Here is a 22,224-nt window from a genome sequence, read left to right on the forward strand (position 1 = left end):
TCTTAAATCTTTGTCCTGTGCGGGGGTGGGTAAATGAGTCACATTTATAGGTGAAACTGCATTGAGCACATTGGCCACATTTGTAATTACCTTCCAAGAAAGTTTCCTATTTCTCAGGTGGATAACAGAGTTGACCACAATGTCTCTCACGTTTGGGGGTCTTTTAAAGACCATACATGGGGGATATTTAAAGATAGGTTTCAATTGTGGGTCAGTATCAATAATGTACCAGTGCTTCCTGGAAATGTCCTTAAATGCCTTCCCCAATGGTGAGTATTGGGTGAAGCATGATGGGACACGTTCTGCTTTTTCTTGTACTTTTGGTTGAAGGCTTTCCTACTGTGTTAGCCCTTCAACACGATCATTGGCATGTTTTACCCAATCGTCTTTGTACCCTCTTTCATTCAACTTTTGTGTGAGGTCTGTGGTCTGTCTCTGGTAAGAAGCATCAGAGCTGCATATTCTTCTGATGCGGCTGAAGGGACTTACAGGGAGAGTTTCCTACAGAGATCTGTAGAGAGGGAGGTGTTGTCCTTAATAACCAACACATCAAGACCACCAAGGTTATAGCTGCTAACCTGTGGTTGTCTGTTGCATCCCAGACGACCGTTAGTGTGGTAACCTCTTGGATAGATATTTTAGGGGATGCGGTTGTGTATGAAGTAGTGTCAGAAATATAATTAGTGTGCACTTGAGGCTGTGAAGGGCAGTAGTGCATAGTAGTTCAAAAGAGAAATGAGTGTGTATCTGTTCTTCTTCCCTTTGAGGCAGTGCTATACAGTATACAGCCTGTAAACCAGACTTTTAGACTCTTTCTGCCACTTCTTCTAATTACTATCTTGTGCAGGGACTGGGAGACTTAATCAATAATGAAGTTGTATCATTCAGATAAATTATCATCATCATGTCTTGTAAAGTGATGTGTAATTCCTATTGGAACCAAGCTAGAGTTAGGACATCCAACAGTTGGAATTTTCTTCACCTGTAATCAGCATTCAGAATGATCGGGTTAGAAACATTGTGAGGAGACTACCTAAACCATTTAAACTGGAACAACCATTACAGTAACAGGTGCAATAAATCTAACTAACTGATTGGATTAGTTTAGAAAAATATATGTTATTTATCTTTGTGTAACAGTATTAATCAATCAATCAATGAACATGCAAAAACACAGATATTAAAAACAATTCTAAAAATGTCTACCTGCAGTAGAGCATGCTGGGAAATATGATAATGATGGGCGTGGTTTTGATGGGAATGTTTTACTCTCCACAGAGTAAAACTGACATAATCTCACTCATACTCAACACTGGTTATTAACACCAACACTGGGGTTATTTTACACTAATGAGTTAATTTAACACTTACAGAGTTAATTTAACTCCTGAATCAACACAATAAATGTTACACTGAAAAATCAACACTTGGTAACAGTGGCCAATTTCCTATGCTGGAGCACAGCCTTGTGACATCCTGTCTGGGACATGCATCTTTACCTGGCCCTGTCTGTATGTCTGTGGTGTTCAGGATAATTAGATAAGGGATTGGGGCGGCAGGTAGCTTAGTGGTTAAGAGCGTTGTGCCAGTAACCGAAAGGTCGCTGGTTCTAATCCCCGAGCCAACTAGGTGAAAAATCTGTCGATGTGCCCTTGAGCAAGGCACTTAACCCTAATTGCTCCTGTAAGTCGCTCTGGATAAGAGCGTCTGCTAAATGACGTAAATGAATGAAATGAATAAGCATCCCATGCAGGGCCTATCAACAACACAGCAAAATATTATATCTCCTCCTCCCCCCCCTCCCCTTCTCCTCCTCTCCTTTCTCTCAAGGACAGGCAGAGCTCCTGTCACCCCTGGCAGTGGAACTCAGATTGCGTCCAGCCCTTTTCTCTATCTCTTAATTATTACACTTATACCTCACATCTATACAATTGTCACACCCTACACTTTGAGCGCGTTTGAGTGGTAAGGCGAAAAAAACTGAAAACTTGAGCGTGCATAACTATTCACCCCCCCCAAAGTCACTACTTTGTAGAGCCACCTTTTGCAGTAATTACAGCTGCAAGTCTCTTGGGGTACAGTGGGGAAAAAAAGTATTTAGTCAGCCACCAATTGTGCAAGTTCTCCCACTTAAAAAGATGAGAGAGGCCTGTAATTTTCATCATAGGTACACGTCAACTATGACAGACAAAATGAGGAAAAAAAATCCAGAAAATCACATTGTAGGATTTTTTATGAATTTATTTGCAAATTATGGTGGAAAATAAGTATTTGGTCACCTACAAACAAGCAAGATTTCTGGCTCTCACAGACCTGTAACTTCTTCTTTAAGAGGCTCCTCTGTCCTCCACTCGTTACCTGTATTAATGGCACCTGTTTGAACTTGTTATCAGTATAAAAGACACCTGTCCACAACCTCAAACAGTCACACTCCAAACTCCACTATGGCCAAGACCAAAGAGCTGTCAAAAGACACCAGAAACAAAATTGTAGACCTGCACCAGGCTGGGAAGACTGAATCTGCAATAGGTAAAGCAGCTTGGTTTGAAGAAATCAACTGTGGGAGCAATTATTAGGAAATGGAAGACATACAAGACCACTGATAATCTCCCTCGATCTGGGGCTCCACGCAAGATCTCACCCCGTGGGGTCAAAATGATCAGAGAGAGCTGGGACCAAAGTAACAAAGCCTACCATCAGTAACACACTACGCCGCCAGGGACTCAAATCCTGCAGTGCCAGACGTGTCCCCCTGCTTAAGCCAGTACATGTCCAGGCCCGTCTGAAGTTTGCTAGAGTGCATTTGGATGATCCAGAAGAGGATTGGGAGAATGTCATATGGTCAGATGAAACCAAAATAGAACCTTTTGGTAAAAACTCAACTCGTGTTTGGAGGACAAAGAATGCAGAGTTGCATCCAAAGAACACCATACCTACTGTGAAGCATGGGGGTGGAAACATCATGCTTTGGGGCTGTTTTTCTGCAAAGGGACCAGGACGACTGATCAGTGTAAAGGAAAGAATGAATGGGGCCATGTATCGTGAGATTTTGAGTGAAAACCTCCTTCCATCAGCAAGGGCATTGAAGATGAAACGTGGCTGGGTCTTTCAGCATGACAATGATCCCAAACACACCGCCCGGGCAACGAAGGAGTGGCTTCGTAAGAAGCATTTCAAGGTCCTGGAGTGGCCTAGCCAGTCTCCAGATCTCAACCCCATAGAAAATCTTTGGAGGGAGTTGAAAGTCCGTGTTGCCCAGCGACAGCCCCAAAACATCACTGCTCTAGAGGAGATCTGCATGGAGGAATGGGCCAAAATACCAGTAACAGAGTGTGAAAACCTTGTGAAGACTTACAGAAAACGTTTGACCTGTGTCATTGCCAACAAAGGGTATATAACAAAGTATTGAGAAAATTTTGTTAATGACCAAATACTTATTTTCCACCATAATTTGCAAATAAATACATTAAAAATCCTACAATGTGATTTTCTGGAAAAGAAATGCTCATTTTGTCTGTCATAGTTGACGTGTACCTATGATGAAAATTACAGGCCTCTCTCATCTTTTTAAGTGGGAGAACTTGCACAATTGGTGGCTGACTAAATACTTTTTTTCCCCACTGTATGTCTCTATAAGTTTGGCACATCTAGCCACTGGGATTTTTGCCAATTCTTCATTGTCCTGATGGAAGGTGAACCTCTGTCCCAGTCTCAAATCTCTGGAAGACTGAAACCGGTTTCCCTCAAGAATTTCCCTGTATTTAGCGCCATCCATCATTCCTTCAATTCTGACCAATTTCCCAGTCCCTGCCTATGAAAAACATCCCCACAGCATGATGCTGCCACCACCATGCTTCCCTGTGGGTATGGTGTTCTCGGGGTGATGAAAGGTGTTGGGTTTGCGCCAGACATTGCTTTTTCCTTGATGGCCAAATGGCTCAATTTTAGTCTCATCTGACCAGAGTACCTTCTTCCATATGTTTGGGGAGTCTCCCACATGCCTTTAAGCAATGGCTTTTTTCTGGCCACTCTTCCTTAAAGCCCAGCTCTGTGGAGTGTACAGCTTAAAGTGGTCCTATGGACAGATACTCCAACCTCCGCTGTGGAGCTTTGCAGCTCCTTCAGGGTTATCTTTGGTCTCTTTGTTGCCTCTCTGATTAATGCCCTCCATGCCTGGTCCATGAGTTTTGGTGGGCGGCCCTCTCTTGGCAAGTCGGATAAAAAAACGTAATTACTGATGGAAACAGAAAGAATGTCCATATGTCGACAAAACAAAATATGCTAGACAAGGTGGGATCTTTTTGTGTCGGTAAAATGAATTATGCATGAATTTATGCAGATTTTAGAATATTCACATGAATATTGTATGGTAACCTAGCTATTGATATGTTTTCCTACAGCAAGGCTTAGTGCAACATGGCAATGTTGCCTTTGTTTATAAAAGTTGTTTTTTATAATGTCAAAATAATATGTCTCCATCCCCTATATTACACACTCACAATCTGAAAATATATGTACATTGCACAATCAATTGGTGAAAGAGAGAGCCTGTATACAGTACATGAATTGCGGCAAAGTTGGTTACTGTTTTAGTCACATCTTTGGTCACGTTTGCGTGCGTCAAACAAAAACATCCTAATGATTGGTTGGCAATAGAGCCTCCCACAATGCAGGCGATGGCTGCAGGAGGAAGTTGGTGAAGAGCAACTGCAGAAACTTAAAGTCGACTGCATTCAAAAACGTCATGACTTTTGATTTATGTCAAGTTCATGCAGTCGACATGTAGGCGCAAGTCGGACAGTTTTTGTCCCCATAATGCAACACACTTTGAAAGCCAACGATGGTCACTTGACGAAAGTGAGCTGCTCGAACGCGCCCAATATGTCACAACACAATATGTCACAACTACACCAAGACACAATAACAGAGTAGATACAACAACAGAAAATCTAGGCATCATGTATTCAGCTTTTCCCAACAACTCCTCTATATTCAGAGTGCGTCAGAGCGTCCAGTTGATGAGTCTGCAAACAACAGGAAGTAATACAAGTTGTTTTATTTATAGACACTTCGACCTAATGATAGACGTTCCGCTATCTACTGCTCATATATGGCAACATGATGGCCTTGTTTTGGTTTGTGATGCTGACTGTACACATTATTGGTGCTAACGATGTGTGTGTGCGCGTGTGTGTGCGTGTGTGCGCATTTGCCATTGCAGCCCCACATCAGACAAGGATGCAGCTGGTGATGGAGATATCCAGTAAGCGCACACAACATGACTCCTCTCACCAGATGGTCACTATGGAGATGCTGTATATCACTGTTATCACAATATAAAAGAATACAGCCAGTATCTAGTCAATACAGTGAAGTAATTGCCTGCAAGATAATACCCTGCTCTTCCATTGTTACTGAACAACACAGAAAGCAATCCAAAACCACTTTACCTCGCTCGTTGCAGACCTTGGAACTGAGTCTGCCATCTATGTGACTCTTTAATAAAATAAATAAATGTGACAACAGCTACTTTGGATGACAGTAGTGCTGTATTCCTGGACAGGAAGTGGTCAGTTGTTGACACTGTGTTTATCTTGGCAGGAAGAGAGGCTCTGTGGCCTACGCTTCCCAGAAGCCCTGGCTGCTCAATGCGACGCTAGTGGAGAACATCACCTTCGAGATGCCCATGATCAAACCCAGGTGAGACTTGATTTATAGACTACTTGTAAACCATTAGAACAAAAGTGAAACATGGTATCTACACTGTAAAAAATGTATGTAAAGCTACTGGAATTCTATCGTACAGTACAGTAAAGAGCGATGGATTATGGACCTCCAAGGCCCAAGGGTTAGTTGCCCTCTGATTCAGGCCATTCTGAATCTCTGTTTGCCTCTTTTGTCATTGAGAACTGTTTCTGCCCTCGCACCCAGCCTCCAACCCCCACCCGTGGCACAACACCATATGTTGTTTCCCCTGCCACTGGATGGGCACTGTGACACACGCTTTTTTATCCTAATGACAAATGGTTTCCCAGAAGAGCAGGAAGCATGTGTTTATGGTCCTATCTCCTCTCTCTCTGGGCCTAATGGGCTAGCTGCCGAAAATATTATCTCATGGAACCCTGATTTCTCTCTGTTGCTGTGGAGACGCATAAAATAGTAGTGTTTACCTACTCACACTGGTTACTTTTCTCTCTCCCACTCACTCTCCTCTCTCTCTCTCTGTCTCTGAGAACAGTGGTTGAGGAAGCACTCTCATTCTCTCGCTCCCGCCCAGTCTCTCTGTCTCTCCAAGCACAGTGGGATATTTCTCTCTGTAGTCTTGCTTCTTCTGTCTAACTCTGGTGTTGTGCTTCATTGGACTGTCTGCCTTCTCTCTAAGGCATCAGCATGCTTCAGTTCGGCTGGCGGCTAGCCGAAGTCAGCTAGGCGAACCGAACGAGCGTGCTCGCATACCTCCTTAAAAGACCGTCGCTTGAAAAACTAGAAGAAAGCGGCAATAGGACTGTTTGTCCATTTTGAGACACCATAGCCAGTATACACGTCCTCAAAATAGTCAGAATTAATATATTTATTAATCGAAGATAACTCAAGAAATATGTCATTTACTTTGACGTTTTTGCAGAGGGGATCTTAGTCGCGCAATTTTACATCTAACTAAGATGTTTGGTGCATGGGACTAATAACAACTAACAACAACTAATAACAACAAGATAACTAATGTAAAGCATACTGTGTCTATAATAAGTATATAGGTTATAGGTTGAGAGCTTTTGTGAAAGAGCACAGTTAGAAAGATATGGCATATAGAAGCAAACCGGATGGATGTCATGAAAATGATCGGAGAGGTTGAGGGTAGAGGAAGTTCAGGACTAAAAACAAACAAAATAGGATTATTGTAAAATTGACTGTGTCCATAAAATGTATATAGTATGTATAAGCTGGAAGTAGAGGCCTAAGCATTGTTGTTCACTAGTTTACTCCAATTAGGGGAGGGGTGGTTGGGTTGGAAAGTAATTTTTTTAAAGGATATGTAATATATGTATGTATATGTATTTATATGTGTGTATTCGTATGTATATGTGTATAAATAGTACCCGCAAAACGCCAGTCTCAACGTCAACAGTGAAGAGGCGACTCCGGGATGCTGACCTTCTAGGCAGAGCTGCAAAGAAAAAGCCATATCTCAGACTGCCCATCTTAATCTTTTCTTTTTATTGGCCAGTCTGAAATATGGCTTTTTCTTTGCAGCTCTGCCTAGGTCAGCATCCCGGAGTCGCCTCTTCACTGTTGACGTTGAGACTGGCGTTTTGCGGGTACTATTTAATGAAGCTGCCAGTTGAGGACCTGTGAGTCACCTGTTTCTCAAACTAGACACTCTAATGTATTTGTCCTCTTGCTCAGTTGTGCACCAGGGCCTCCCACTCCTCTTTCTATTCTAGTTAGAGCCAGTTTGCGCTGTTCTGTGAAAGGTGTAGTACACAGCGTTGTATGAGATCTTCAGTTTCTTGGCAATTTCTCGCATGGAATAGCCTTCATTTCTAAGAACAAGGATAGACTGACGAGTTTCAGAAGAAAGTTATTTGTTTCTGGCCATTTTGAGCCTGTAATCGAACCCACAATTGCTGATGCTCCAGATACTCAACTAGTCTCAAGAAGGCCAGTTTTCAGCTGTGCTAACATAATTGCAAAAGGGTTTTCTAATGATCAATTAGCCTTTTAAAATAATAAACTTGGATTAGCAAGCACAATGTGCCATTGGAACACAGGAATGATGGTTGCTGATAATGGGCCTCTGTATGCCTATGTAGATATTCCATAAAAAATCAGCCGTTTCCAGCTACAATAGCCATTTACAACATTAACAATAACAATCTACACTGTATTTCTGATCAATTTGATGTTATTTTAATGGACCAAAACAAGGACATTTCTAAGTGAACCCAAACTTTTGAACGGTAGTGTATATATTTGCGGAAAAAAAACATATAAAAAACAAAATATTGATGATTGGTGCAGTATTTCTCAATGAAAAAATGTGCATGAAATTGAGTTGTCTCTTCGTTGAATGATAACAGAGACTTTATTGAAGAATCCCTACAGTTGACCAATCACGGACGAAGGGGCGTACACTTCGACTCCCAAACTTCGGCTGGCCTTGAGAAAATAAATGGTGTGCCCAAACAGCCGAAAAAACCCTTACTGAAGTCCAAAACGAACAAAAACTTCACAAAATGTCATCATAATATATTTTGGAACTCTTCCAAACTATTTCGGCTGGGAAGCATTCGGACACCTTAATAACCACCCCAGGGCCAAACAGTCTGTAGTCTGCCCAATATGCTGAGGGCTGCGGGCCCTGACAGAGATCATTGCGGCGCGGTCTGCATTTGTCATGCTGCAGACAGTCAGACAGACAACTTTGGGATGAAAATATTTTTATGCATTAGCCTACACTCTTAAAAATAAAGGTGCAAGCTGGAACCGGATAAGGTTCTTGAAAGCAAAGCCATAGGAGAACCATTTTAGTGTCTCCGAAGAACCACAAATGGGATGGAATGGAATTGAATAGCCATGCTGTAGGGTTTTAAGCCTTATTTGTATATTTCCCAGGGTGCCTTACATGTGAATTTTAGAGTTACCAGTACCACCCAAAAAGTTAATATGTTGTCATTAAATTTTTATTAAGAAAATACGTATTTCATAAGGCCTTCTTTTGAAGGCCTAGTTTAACCCTAATACAGTGGCCTGAAACTCATAGTTTATGGGCCATATCAGGCCTACAAGTCACATTATAATGGCTTGCAAAGTGATGTGTAATTCCTATTGGAATCCAGCCAAAGTGGGGATATCCAACATTTGGGATGTTTTGTCACCTGCATTCAGAATGACTACCAGGGTTGGGAAGACTACGTTATGAGAATACCTTAAACATCTAAACTGGAACAAACATTTCAGTAACGGGTGCAATAAGTAACAGATTGGAATAGTTTAGAAAAACCTATGTAATATACAGTAGCAGTCAAACTTTTGGACACACCTACTCATTCAAGGGTTTTCTTTATTTTTACTATTTTCTACATTGTTGAATAATAGTGAAGACATCAAAACTATGAAATAACACATATGGAATCATGTAGTATCCAGAAACGTGTTAAACAAATCAAAATATATTTTATATTTGAGATTCTTCAAAGTAGGCACCCTTTGCCTTGATGACAGCTTTGCACACTCTTGGCATTCTCTCAACCAGCTTAATCGGGAATGTTTTTCCAACAGTCTTGAAGAAGTTCCCACATATGCTGAGCACTTGTTAGCTGCTTTTCCTTCACTCTGTTGTCCAACTCATCCCAAACCATCTCAATTGGGTTGAGGTCAGGTGATTGTGGAGGTCAGGTCATCTGATGCAGCACTCCATCACTCTCCTTCTTGGTCAAATAGCACTTACACAGCCTGGAGGTGTTTTGGGTCATTGTCCTGTTGAAAAACAAATGATAGTCCCACTAAGCGTAAACCAGATGGGATGGCGTATTGCTGCAGAATGCTGTGGTAGCCATGCTGGTTAAGTGTGCCTTGAATTCTAAATAAATTACCGACATTGTCACCAGCAAAGCACCATCACACCTACTCCTCCATGCTTCACGGTGGGAACCACACATGCGGAGATCAAAGAAACGGCAGTTGGAACCAAAAATCTCAATTTTGGACTCATCAGACCAAAGGACAGTTTCCCACCAGTCTAATGTCCACTGCTCGTGTTTCTTGGCCCAAGCAAGTCTCTTCTTCGTATTGTTGTCCTTTAGTAGTGGTTTCTTTGCAGCAATTCGACCATGAAGGGCTGATTCACGCAGTCTCCTCTGAACAGTTGATGTTGAGATGTGTCTGTTACTTGAACTCTGTGAAGCATTTATTTGGGCTGCAATCTGAGGCACAGTTAACTCTAATGAACTTATTCTCTGTAGCAGAGGTAACTCTGGGTCTTCCTTTCCTGTGGCGGTCCTCATGAGAGCCAGTTTCATCATAGCGCTTGATGGTTTTTGCGACTGCACTTGAAGAAACTTTCAAAGTTCTTGAAATGTTCCGGATTGACTGACCTTCATGTCTTAAAGTAATGATGGACTGTCGTTTCTCTTTGCTTATTTGAGCTGTTCTTGCCATAATATGGACTTGGTATTTTACCAAATAGGGCTATCTTCTGTATACCACCAGTACCTTGTCACAACACAACTGATTGGCTCAAACACATTAAGAAGGAAAGAAATTCCACAAATTAACTTTTAACAAGGCACACCTGTTAATTGAAATGCATTCCAGGTGACTACCTCATGAAGCTGGTTGAGAGAATGTCAAGACTGTGCAAAGTTGTCATCAAGGCAAAGGGTGGCTACATTGAAGAATCTAACATCTAAAATATATTTTGATTTGTTTAACACTTTTTTGGTTACTACATGATTCCATATGTGTTATTTCATAGTTTTGATGTCTTCTCTATTATTCTACAATGTAGACAATTGTAAAAATAAAGAAAAACCCTGGAATGAGTAGGTGTGTCCAAACTTTTGACTGGTACTGTATATTTTAAAAGCATAAGATTAATTAATCAATCAATGTACATGCAAAAACATAGATATTGAAACAAACAATTCTACAAATCAACCTGCAATAGACCATGCTGGGAAATATGATAAAGATGGACGTGGTTTTGGTTCAACTCTGGTTATTAACACCAACACTGGTGTGTTTTACACCACAGAGTGTTAATTTAACTCTTTATAGTACACTAGAAATGTTACACTGAAAAATCAACCCTAGTTAACACTGGCCAATGTGATGTGTGCTATGAAAGGGACACATCTGCAGCCTTCCATGCATTTCAATCAAGAACCCAGCACTGAAAGCAATACTTCGGGATTTAGTCAATGATGCCTTTATCTACTTCCCCAGTCAGATGAACTCGTTGATACCATTTTTATGTCTTTGTGTTCTGTATGAAGGAAATTAGAGGTAGTTTCGCGAGCCAATGCTAACTAGCGTTAGCACAATGACTGAAAGTCTATGGGTATCTGCTTGCATGCTGAAGCGAAACTACCTCTAACTTCCTTCATACTGGACACAGAGATTCGTCTCCTGAGTGGCGCAGTGGTCTAAGGCACTGCATCGCAGTGCTAACTGTGCCACTAGAGATCCTGGTTCGAATCCAGGCTCTGTCGCAGCCGGCCGCGACCGGGAGACTCATGGGCGGCGCACAATTGGCCCAGCGTTGTCCAGGGTAGGGGAGGGAATGGCTGGCAGGGATGTAGCTCAGTTAATAGAGCATGGCGTTTGCAACGCCAGGGTTGTGGGTTCGATTCCCACGGGGGGCCAGTATAAAAAAAATATATATATATAGGTATTCACTAACTGTAAGTCGCTCTGGATAAGAGCGTCTGCTAAATGACGTAAATGTAAATGTAATATATAAATTGAATTGTAAATCGTAACATATCATACGAAATGGGTGATGGACATCAACAAATTAATACATACAGTTGAAGTCGGAAGTTTACATACACTTAGGTTGGAGTCATTAAAACTCGTTTTTTTCAACCACTCCACAAATGTCTTGTTAACAAACTATAGTTTTGGCAAGTCGGTTAGGACATCTACTTTGTGCATGACACAAGTAATTTTTCCAACAATTGTTTACAGAAAGATTATTTCACTTAAAATTCACTGTATCACAATTCAATTGGAGGTGTACCTGTGGATGTATTTCAAGGCCTACCTTCAAGCTCAGTGCCTCTCTGCTTGACATCATGGGAAAATCAAAAGAAATCAGCCAAGACCTCAGAAAAAAAATGGTAGACCTCCACAAGTCTGGTTCATCCTTGGGAGCAATTTCCAAACGCCTGAAGGTACCACGTTCATCTGTACAAACAATAGTACACAAGTATAAACACCATGGGACCACGCAGCCATCCTACCGCTCAGGAAGGAGATGCGTTCTGTCTCCTAGAGATGAACGTACTTTGGTGCGAAAAATGCAAATCAATCCCAGAACAACAGCAAAGGACCTTGTGAAGATGCTGGAGGAAACAGGTAAAAAAGTATCTATATCCACAGTAAAACAAGTCCTATATCGACATAACCTGAAAGGTCGCTCAGCAAGGAAGAAGCCACTGCTCCAAAACCGCCATAAAAATGCCAGAATACAGTTTGCAACTGCACATGGGGACAAAGATTGTACTTTTTAGAGAAATGTCCTCTGGTCTGATGAAACAAAAATATAACTGTGTGGCCATAATGACCATCGTTATGTTTGGAGGAAAAAGGGGGATGCTTGCATGCCGAAGAACACCATCCCAACCGTGAAGCACGGGGGTGGCAGAATCATGCTGTGGGGGTGCTTTGCTGCAGGAGGGACTGGTGCACTTCACAAAATAGATGGCAACATGAGGAAGGAAAATTATGTGGATATATTGAAGCAACATCTCAAGACATCAGTCAGGAAGTTAAAGCTTGGTCACAAATGGTTCTTCCAAATGAACAATGACCCCAAGCATACTTCCAAAGTTGTGGCAAAATGGCTTAAGGACAACAAAGTCAAGGTATTGGAGTGGCCATCACAAAGCCCTGACCTCAATCATATAGAAAATGTGTGGGTAGAACTGAAAAAGTGTGTGAGAGCAAGGAGGCCAACAAACCTGACTCAGTTACACCAGATCTGTCAGGAGGAATGGGCCAAAATTCACCCAACTTATTGTGGGAATCTTGTGGAAGGCTACCCGAAACATTTGACCCATGTTAAACAATTTAAAGGCAGTGCTACCAAATACTAATTGAGTGTATGTAAACTTCTGACCCACTGGGAATGTGATGAAAGAAATAAAAGCTGAAATAAATAATTCTCTCTACTATTATTCTGACATTTCACATTCTTAAAATAAAGTGATGATCCTAACTAACATAACACAGGGAATTTTTACTAGGATTAAATGTCAGTAATTGTGAAAAACTGAGTTTGGCTAAGGTGTATGTAAACTTCTGACTTCAACTGTACCATATGAAACGTAACATATCCTACTAAATGGAGTGTCCTGGATTTACATGCAGAATAATACGAAATGCTCTGAGACCAGGTTGGTTTTTACAGTAACTTACTGGCAGCCAGTTACCTGTAAATTACTGTAAAAAAACATTACAGTATGTTACCGTAAAATTCCAAAGAAACTTTGGTTTAACACTACATTACTGTAAAGAAAGCACTTGTTTACAGTACTTGTAAAGAGAAGCTGCTGCCTTGGCATCAGCTAATGTGGATCCTTAATAAATACAAATACAAATACAAATACAGGTAACTGGCTGCCAGTAAGTTACTGTAAAAACAAGTTATGGTTTAACAGTGTTAGCTATATGCATGGGCGGAGAAGCACAGCGGCAGTTTAATAGGCCTATCTTTCCAAGGAAATTAACTTCTTACATATGATGAGGCTATAGTTTACTACTAGTAAGTAGTAGACTACATTGCCTGGAAATAAATAGGCCTATTGATCACCCGTATTTCTCTTAATCTGAAAATCGTCCCGCTCCTAAAAGGTAGGCTATATGCAAAACATAGCTCAAGAGAAAGTGCAAGTGTCCATTCTCTCTCCAACTCTGCTCTCTTCAAACTACCTCTAGCCTATTGGCTGATATAGCCAAGTAATACCGATGTCCTAATATAATGGGCCATGTGAGAATCTCTGGTAATTTAAACTATTTATTCGTAGGTTATTTTAGCGTATTTTGATATTGCCTATAGGGCGCAAAATTGCTGGGACCATGGCTGGCAAACGAGCTGCGTCACATACGTCAAAATAACATTGTTGGGGTCGGGACCAGTTTTTGCGGAAGAGGGTGGGTGTCGGACAGAAAGCCGGTGGGTGTCGGACAGAAAGCCAGTGGGAGCGGGCAGGGGAGGTATGAAAAGCTGGGGGTGCGAGCGGGAGGCAGATTAAGAAATCAGTCCTCTACTCTAGGCCTTCCTTCCTACTACAGGCTGTCTGTTTTATTCTCTCATTCAGGTTTATCTCGCTTTCTCTCTTGTTCTCTGTCCTCTCATTCCCTCACTACCCCCCCCCTCTCTCTCCCTCTCTCTCTCTCTCTCTCTCTCTCACTCTCTCTCTCTCTCTCTCTCTCTCTCTCTCTCTCTTCTCTTCATCTCTCTCCAATAAAGCCCCAAGGCCTGATTCATCCATACAGACAATTTTTCAGCCTGAACACAAACTGAGAATAATATACTGTTGTTGTTGTTGACTGGGTTGCTGCACAATCACTGTTGGTACCCATAGTTACCATAAATCTTCTGAATGACCTGAATTGAATTGCCACTAAAGCATACTTTAAAATAAGTGGAGGTGGTGTCTACTAGTCCCCAGCCGAGTCCCTTATTGACATTGCAGGGTCTTTGTTTTAATGTCACGGTTGTCATCTGATTATCTGTTTCGGTGTTGTCCAGGTACAAGGCTGTCATTGAGGCGTGTTCCCTGCAGCCAGATATCGACATCCTGCCACAGGGAGACCAGACGGAGATTGGAGAGAGGGTCAGTGACCAGCACCGTCTCTGTCACGGTCTCTGTCTCTGTTTCTGTCTCTGCCACTGTTTCTGTCACTCAGGACCACCCGTGCCTGTCTTTCTTCACTCTCAGTAACTAACTGACAATAAAGGACTGCATGGTAATAGTAATTAAGTATAACCTTTATTTATTCAGGGTTGTCCCATTGAGACAGAATCTCTGTTACTAGTGATTCCTGTCACCGCCTGTCTCCGGTTGATGTATTTATGTGACCCCATCACCAGAGACTACCCAGTACACTGTCATGTTTCATTTGGTCAGGCATCATTCTATTATGTGATCAGGTCTTGGTTGTGTTCTCTCCATGTCTATTTTATTATTGTGAGTTTGGTGCAACAAATGTTATGCATGTGACAAAGGTGTGTGTGTGTGTGTGTGTGTGTGTGTCTTTTAGTAATTTAGCGTATTTCTGTAATGTCGGTGTGTGTGTAATCTCTCGTGTACAGACTATGGAAACATACGCAATATTTTAGTTCTGGGTTAACCAAATTTAGTGTGTGTGTTATTTTGAAGCATATGTGTTTGTGTGAGTGTACATGCGCTTGTGTGTATGTGTGACGTCTACTACTGAAGGATAGTAGATTATTCAAATCAAATCCAATTTTAATGGTCACGTACACATATTTAGCAGATGTTGTTGCGGGTGTAGCGAAATGCTTGTGTTCCTAGCTCCAACAGTGCGGTAGTATCTAACAATTCACAAAAAAAAGAAAAAAAAGAAGAAGAAAAATGTATGCACACATGACTGTAAGTCGCTTTGGATAAAAGCGTCTGCTAAATGGCATATTATATTATTATATTACAACAATACACACAAATCTAAAAGTAAAAGAATGGAATAAGTAGGCCTGATTAGAAATATATAAATATTAGGACGAGCAATGTCTGAGTGGCATTGACTAAAATACAATAGAATACAGTATATACATATGAAATGAGTAAAACAGTATATAAACATTATTATTAAAGTGACCAGTGTTCCATTTAAAGTGACAAGTGATTCCATGTCTATGTACATAGGACAGCAGCCTTTAAGGTGCAGGGTTGAGTAACCGGGTGGTAGCCGGCTAGTGATGGCTATTTAACAGTCTAATGGCCTTGAGATAGAAGCTGTTTTTCAGTCTCCCGTCCCAGCTTTAATGCACCTGTACTGACCTTACCTTCTGGATGATAGCGGGGTGAACCGGCCGTGGCTCGAGTGGTTGATGTCCTTGATTATCTTTTTGGCCTTCCTGTGACATTGGGTGCTATAGGTGTCCTGGAGGGCAGGCAGTGTGCCCCTGGGGATGCGTTGGGCAGACCGCACCACCCTCTGGAGAGCCCTGCAGTTGCGGGCGGTGCAGTTGCCGTACCAGGCGGTGATACAGCCCGACAGGATGCTCTCAATTGTACATCTGTAAAAGTTTGTGAGGGTCTTAGGGGCCAAGCCAAATTTCTTCAGCCTCCTGAGGTTGAAGAGGCGCTGTTGTTGTCTGTGTGGATGGACCATTTCAGATTGTCAGTGATGTGTATGCCGAGGAACTTGAAGCTTTTCATCTTCCCGACTGCGGTCCCGTCGATGTGGATAGGGGCGTGCTCTCTCTGTTGTCTCCTGAAGTCCACGATCAGCTCCTTCATTTTGTTGACGTTGAGGGAGAGGTTATTTTCCTGGCACCACTCCGTCAGGGCCCTCACCTCCTCCCTGTAGGCTGTCTCATCATTGTTGGTAATCAGGCCTACTACTGTTGTGTCATCTGCAAAGTTGATGATTGAGTTGGAGGCGTGCTTGTCCACGCAGTCATGGGTGAACAGGGAGTACAGGAGGAGGCTGAGCACGCACCCTTGTGTGGCCCCTGTGTTGAGGATCAGCTTACTGGAGGTGTTGTTTCCTACCTTCACCACCTGGGGGCGGCCCGTCAGGAAGTCCAGGACCCAGCTGCAGAGGGCGGGGTTCAGACCCAGGGCCCGGAGCTTAATGATGAGCTTGGAGGGTACTATGGTGTTGAAGGCTGAGCTATAGTCAATGAACAGCATTCTTACATAGGTATTCCTCTTGTCCAGATGGGATAGGGCAGTGTGCAGCGCAATGGCGATTGCATCATCTGTGGATCTATTAAAGTGGGTCTAGGGTGTCAGGTAAGGTGTAGGTGTTATGATCCTTAACTAGCCTTTCAAGGCACTTCATGATGACAGAAGTGAGTGCTACCGGGCAATAGTCATTTAGTTCCGTTACCATTGCTTTCTTGGGTACAGGAACAATGGTGGAACAATATTCCACTACAGTGACAGTCTGCCCCCGGGAAGAGCTCCTGACACTCAATCACACACTCTTAAAATAAAGGAACCAAATAAGTTTGTTGAGAGCGATGATATAGGGGAACCATTTTAAGGTCTCTGAAGAACCATAAATGGGATGGTTCTTTGATGAACCATACAAAAATCCCAAACCAGAAGTGTTTCGGCCTCCAGGACCAGAATTGAATAGCCCTGCTGTAGGGTTTTAAGCCTATTTTTTTCATATTTCCCAGGGTACCTTTCAGTGAATTTTAGAGTTACCAATACCACCTATGATTGTGTTTGCTAGTGAAAGAGACATGGTTGTTGCATTCATTCATTTTCAGTCCTGTGGCCTTCACCAAGTGAGATCCTAAGTGAATATGTTGTCATTAAAATTACATTATTTAAGGCAATACAATACACATTTGATAAGGCCTTCTTTTGAGGGCCTAGTTTTAGCCTAATACAGTGGCCTGAAACTCATAGTTTACAGGCCACATCAGGCCTGCAAGCCACATTATGCTGGTTTGCAAAGGAATGTGTAATTCCTATTGGAATCCAGCCAGAGTGAGGATATCCAACATTTGGAATTATCATTCACCCGCAACCTGCAATCAGAATGACTGCCAGGGTTGGGAAGACTAAGAAATGAGACTACCTTAAACATCTAAACTGGAACAACCATTTTAGATGACTAATCAAGAACCCCACACTTTACTCAAACGTTCTTTATCGGGCAAGAGTTCTCAGAGCTGAGGAAGAACCATTTAAGAACCTTTATTTTACACAAGCGCACACACATAGTACATACATACCTTCAGAAAATAATCACACCTCTTGACTTTTGCGTTTACAGCCTGAATTCAAAATTGATTAAATTGAGATTTTCTGTCTACATACAATACCCCGCAATGTCAAAGTGGAATTGTGTTCTTCAATTCATAAAATATGAAAAGCTGAAATATCTTGAGTCAATAAGTATTCAAACCCTTTGTTATGGCAAGCCTAAATCAATTAGAGTAAAGATTTGCTTAACAAGTCACATAATAAGTTGCATGGACTTTTTGAATGACTTCCTCATCTCTGTACCCCACACATACACTTATCTGTAAGGTCCCTCAGTCGAGCAGTGAATTTCAAACACAGATTCAACAACAAAGACCAGGGAGATTTTCCAATGCCTCGCAAAGAAGGGCACCTATTGGTAGATAAAAAAAATTAAATGAGACCTTGAATATTCTTTTGAGCATGGTGAAGTTATTTTCAATTGTTTAAGCACAATTTTGAAAACAGGGCCCGGTTTGTCAAAACCCTACACACAATTAGCACAACCCTACACCAAAGTAGCACAACACTTCAGATCATTTGCAAAATGGAACACTTTTGTCAAAACTATACACGACTTCATAAAAACAATATTTTGTTACCATACGAAACACACACATTTCATATGACTTCAATCTTTTTGAACCAGTTACACACTGCTGTTGCTAACCTAAAACACTTTTAGCAAGTCTAATTCTCAGTGATTAGAGTACTGTAAATGAAGTACACAGAGAAAGTGCAACTATACAAACACTACACAAGACCAATGCTGCAGACTGAGGAAAATATCATTTATTTCTCTCCATATACCCAGATCAGTCAACATGTTAACATGGAGAATCACAACAAAACATGTCCCAGTTTTCATGCTACTACAGTAGCAGACAAACGTAAAATACTGTATCCAGTACAGGTTACAATTACAGTAAATAACAACAACAAACATAAAAAATTATCTGAAAAAAACTGACAATATTGTACAGAAAATACTACAGTAAACATACTATACATTATCTCTTCGCCTAGCTGGATCTGGCCAGAGAATTTCATCAACATCACAAGCAATATCCTCATTAGCAAGACAACGCGGGAAGAACCGTCTTGAATGTCGAATCCATCCTTGCACAGCTGCGGCGTCGACTTGGTCACAGGCGTCCTCCATGGCCTGAATGAGGGGTACCTGAGCCTGGGGCTGGAGATCGTAAACTTTCCACCGCCATGCAGAGAAAAACTATTCGATAGGGTTTAGAAACGAAGAGTATGGTGGAAGGTATAGGACTGTCAACTGTGGATGGTGTTGAAACCAGTTCTGGACCAAAGCAGAGCGGTGGAATGACACATTGTCCCAGATGGTGCATTTCATTACCTGCTGTGACGATGTGGTGCAATCGGTCCAAAAATGCGAGAATGTGAGGTGTGTTGTAAGGGCCCATTTTGGCATGATGGAGGAGAACCCCATGCTGTGAAATGGCAGCGCAAATGTGATGTTACCCCCACGTTGCACTGGGACATTGATTATAGCCCTGTGGCCAATTATATTTCTGCCTCTCCTTGCTTTTGTGAGGTTGAACCCTGCCTCATCAATATATATGAATTCATGCAGGATTTCCTCAGCATCCATCTGCAAAACTCTCTGAAATACAGTGAAAGACAAGATTGTGTAGTTCAGGATAGGTCTAGTTTACAGTCAATGTAAAAAAGTAATGTGTGCAGTATGCAACATCACAGTGCTAAAGTGAACAATACAAACCTCCACATACACATGCCGCAGCCGTTTGACCCTCTCTGAATTCCGCTCAAAAGGCACTCAATAAAGTTTTTTCATTTGAACCTGATGTCTTTTCAGGATGCGTGCCAGTGTTGATTGAGAGACCTGATGGACATTATTGAAAATGGCATGGTCACCGATAATGTTGGCTTGTAGTTCTCTGAGTCTGATAGCATTATTGGCCAAAACCATGTTTATTATCTCTCTCTCTTGTTCTTGCGTGAATATGGGCCCCCTTCCTCCTTGTCGTTCCCGACCCTCAATCCTATGTAGAGAATAATACATGTAACTTACTGTACAATGTCACAGGAAGGGGTATCACAAGTGCTGATATGGTGCATACAATAAGCAGCTGATTACTGTAACTGTAGACAGATCTTCTTTTACCTGTTTTCCTGTCGAAAAGTCCTTATGACAGATGACACTGTATAACTGCTAAGATTTGGCTGAACTCTCAGTCCAGCCTCCCTCAGCGTCAATCCGTGGTTCACAACATGGTCCACTAGTGTTGCACGAATGTCATTTGATAAGTTTGGTCCCCTTCTTCTTTGTGCACGTTCTCCTCCTGCTTCAGGTCTTCCTCGTCCTCTGGCTCGGCCTCTGCCTCTTCCTCTACCTCCTTCTCCTCCTCTGTGTACTCCTCCTCTCACCCTCACTCTTCTTCTGACTCCTTCCATTTTGGTTGAAGGCAGGTGAACCTACCTGCTGCATTTTTATAGTGCTTAAACCTGATTGGTGTGTCTACAATTTAGCAATCATGTGTTTGTGCACCTGATGGCTGTGTTTAACAGATTGGCTCATAGGTGTGGTAATTTGACAGTCAGTGCTTTGGAATTGCAAGGAAGTGACATCATGATATACTTCTGTGTCTGATGTATACAATTGTGTTTAGTGTTTTGCAAATAGTGTGAAGCTGACAATGTGCTTACAGTTGTGCAAATCTAGCCTTGTGTTTTGCTCCTTGAGTGTAAGGTTTTGCTAATTGTGGGAAAAGTTTAATTTTAGTGTGTAAGCAATCGTAAAAAACTGTAATTACACGTTGGGTGGTGTATCAATACACCCAGTCAGTACAAAGATACAGGCTTCCTTCCTAACTCAGTTGCCGGAGAGGAAGGAAACCACTCAGGGATTTCACTATGAGGCCAATGGTGACTTTAAAACAGTTACCGAGTTTAATGGCTAATAGTAACCTAATTGACAGAGTGAAAAGAAAGAAGCCTGTACAGAATACAAATACAGTTTTGACTTAAACCTACTTGAAAATCGATGGTAAGACCTGAATATGGTTGTCTAGCAATGATAAACAACCAATTTGACAGAGCTTGAATAATTTTTTAAAGAATAATGGGCAAATGTGGCACAATCCAGGTGTGGAAAGCTCTTAGAGACGTACCCAGAAAGACTCACAGCTGTAATCGCTGCCAAAGGTGCTTCTACAAAGTATTGAATACTTTGTGTAAATTAGATATTTCTGTATTTCATTTTCAATAAATGTGCAAACATTTCTAAAAACATGTTTTCACTTTGTCATTATGGGGTATTCAGGGGATAGGTAGTAGATGAGTTCAAATAGTTATTTTTCATGGACTGAGTAAGTGTGTGCATGTTAGCCTTGTTCACTGACACGGTGTTGACCTGATGGAATGAATAATCTCTCCATTAATTATTTCATATCTCTCTCTCTACCTCTCTCTTCCTCCTCCCTCTCGCTACAGGGTATAATTCTGTCAGGAGGGCAGCGCCAGCGTATAGGTGTTGCCAGAGTCCTGTACCAACAGACCAATGTGGTCTTGCTGGTGAGAGAGACAGCCTGTCTACAGGTCTACACAGTGAATGATAGACTGCATTTGGACAGGGACACTGTACAACAAAAACAGAAGTCTCAGTATACAGAGAAATCATGCCTTGCACCAGATTTAGATAGCAGCTAATTTCCATCTGATTTTCCAATCAGCTTGATCAAAATAACCAGAACTCCATTAGTTCTGTTTTTGACCATTTGACATTTAACTTTTAATCTGTGTTGTTTCAGGATGACCCATTCTCAGCGCTGGACATTCACCTGAGTGACCACCTGATGCAGGAGGGCATCCTGAAACTGCTGAGAGAAGAGAAGAGGACTGTGGTTCTGGTCACTCACAAACTGCAGTACCTACCACATGCTGACTGGGTGAGAGCACAGTGTGTGTGTGTGTGTGTGTGTGTGTGTGTGTGTGTGTGTGTGTGTGTGTGTGTGTGTGTGTGTGTGTGTGTGTGTGTGTGTGTGTGTGTGTGTGTGTGTCAGTGGAGGCTCTTCAGAGGAGGAAGGGGAGGACCAGCCTACTCAGTGAATTTCATAAAATAGTGAAACATTAACAAAGTTATCCTTTTTAGATAAAATTATACTAAATATATTAATGTCACCAAATAACTGATTAAAACACACTGTTTTGCAATGAAGATCTACAGTAGCCTCAACAGCACTCTGCAGGGTAGCACCATGGTGTAGCCGGAGAACAGCTATTTTCTGTCCTCCTCTGGGTACATTGACTTCAATACAAAACCTAGGAGGCTCATGGTTCTCACCCCCTTCCTCTCGCAGCATGAACTGACATGTTGTCCATCCAATCAAAGGATCAGAGAATGAATCTAGTACTGAAAGCATAAGCTACAGCTAGCTAGCAACGCAGTGCATAACGTGTGGTGAGTGTTTGACTCAAAGAGAGAGAAAGACAATAGTTAAACAGTTTTGAACAAATTAACTTCTTTAAAAATTAAGAGACAGAAATATTTAGTTTACTT

The 22,224-nt window shown here is 41.8% G+C and overlaps 1 protein-coding gene across 1 annotated transcript in view; it reads left to right on the forward strand.

The window, feature by feature from the left end:
• Window positions 1-22,224, forward strand: part of LOC311149272 (ATP-binding cassette sub-family C member 8-like) — a gene marked incomplete at both ends in the record, with an annotated part of 153,072 nt that overhangs the window by 98,884 nt on the left and 31,964 nt on the right. The window contains 5 exons of the mRNA XM_084186396.1: window positions 5,222-5,263; window positions 5,602-5,700; window positions 14,477-14,561; window positions 21,159-21,239; window positions 21,476-21,613. Of these exons, the coding sequence (XP_084042522.1) occupies window positions 5,222-5,263; window positions 5,602-5,700; window positions 14,477-14,561; window positions 21,159-21,239; window positions 21,476-21,613 (445 nt within the window). The remainder of the gene's footprint in view (window positions 1-5,221; window positions 5,264-5,601; window positions 5,701-14,476; window positions 14,562-21,158; window positions 21,240-21,475; window positions 21,614-22,224) is intronic.

Source organism: Coregonus lavaretus (genome assembly GCF_964263955.1).
Source record: "Coregonus lavaretus genome assembly, chromosome: 21".
NCBI classification, from domain to species: Eukaryota; Metazoa; Chordata; class Actinopteri; order Salmoniformes; family Salmonidae; genus Coregonus; species Coregonus lavaretus.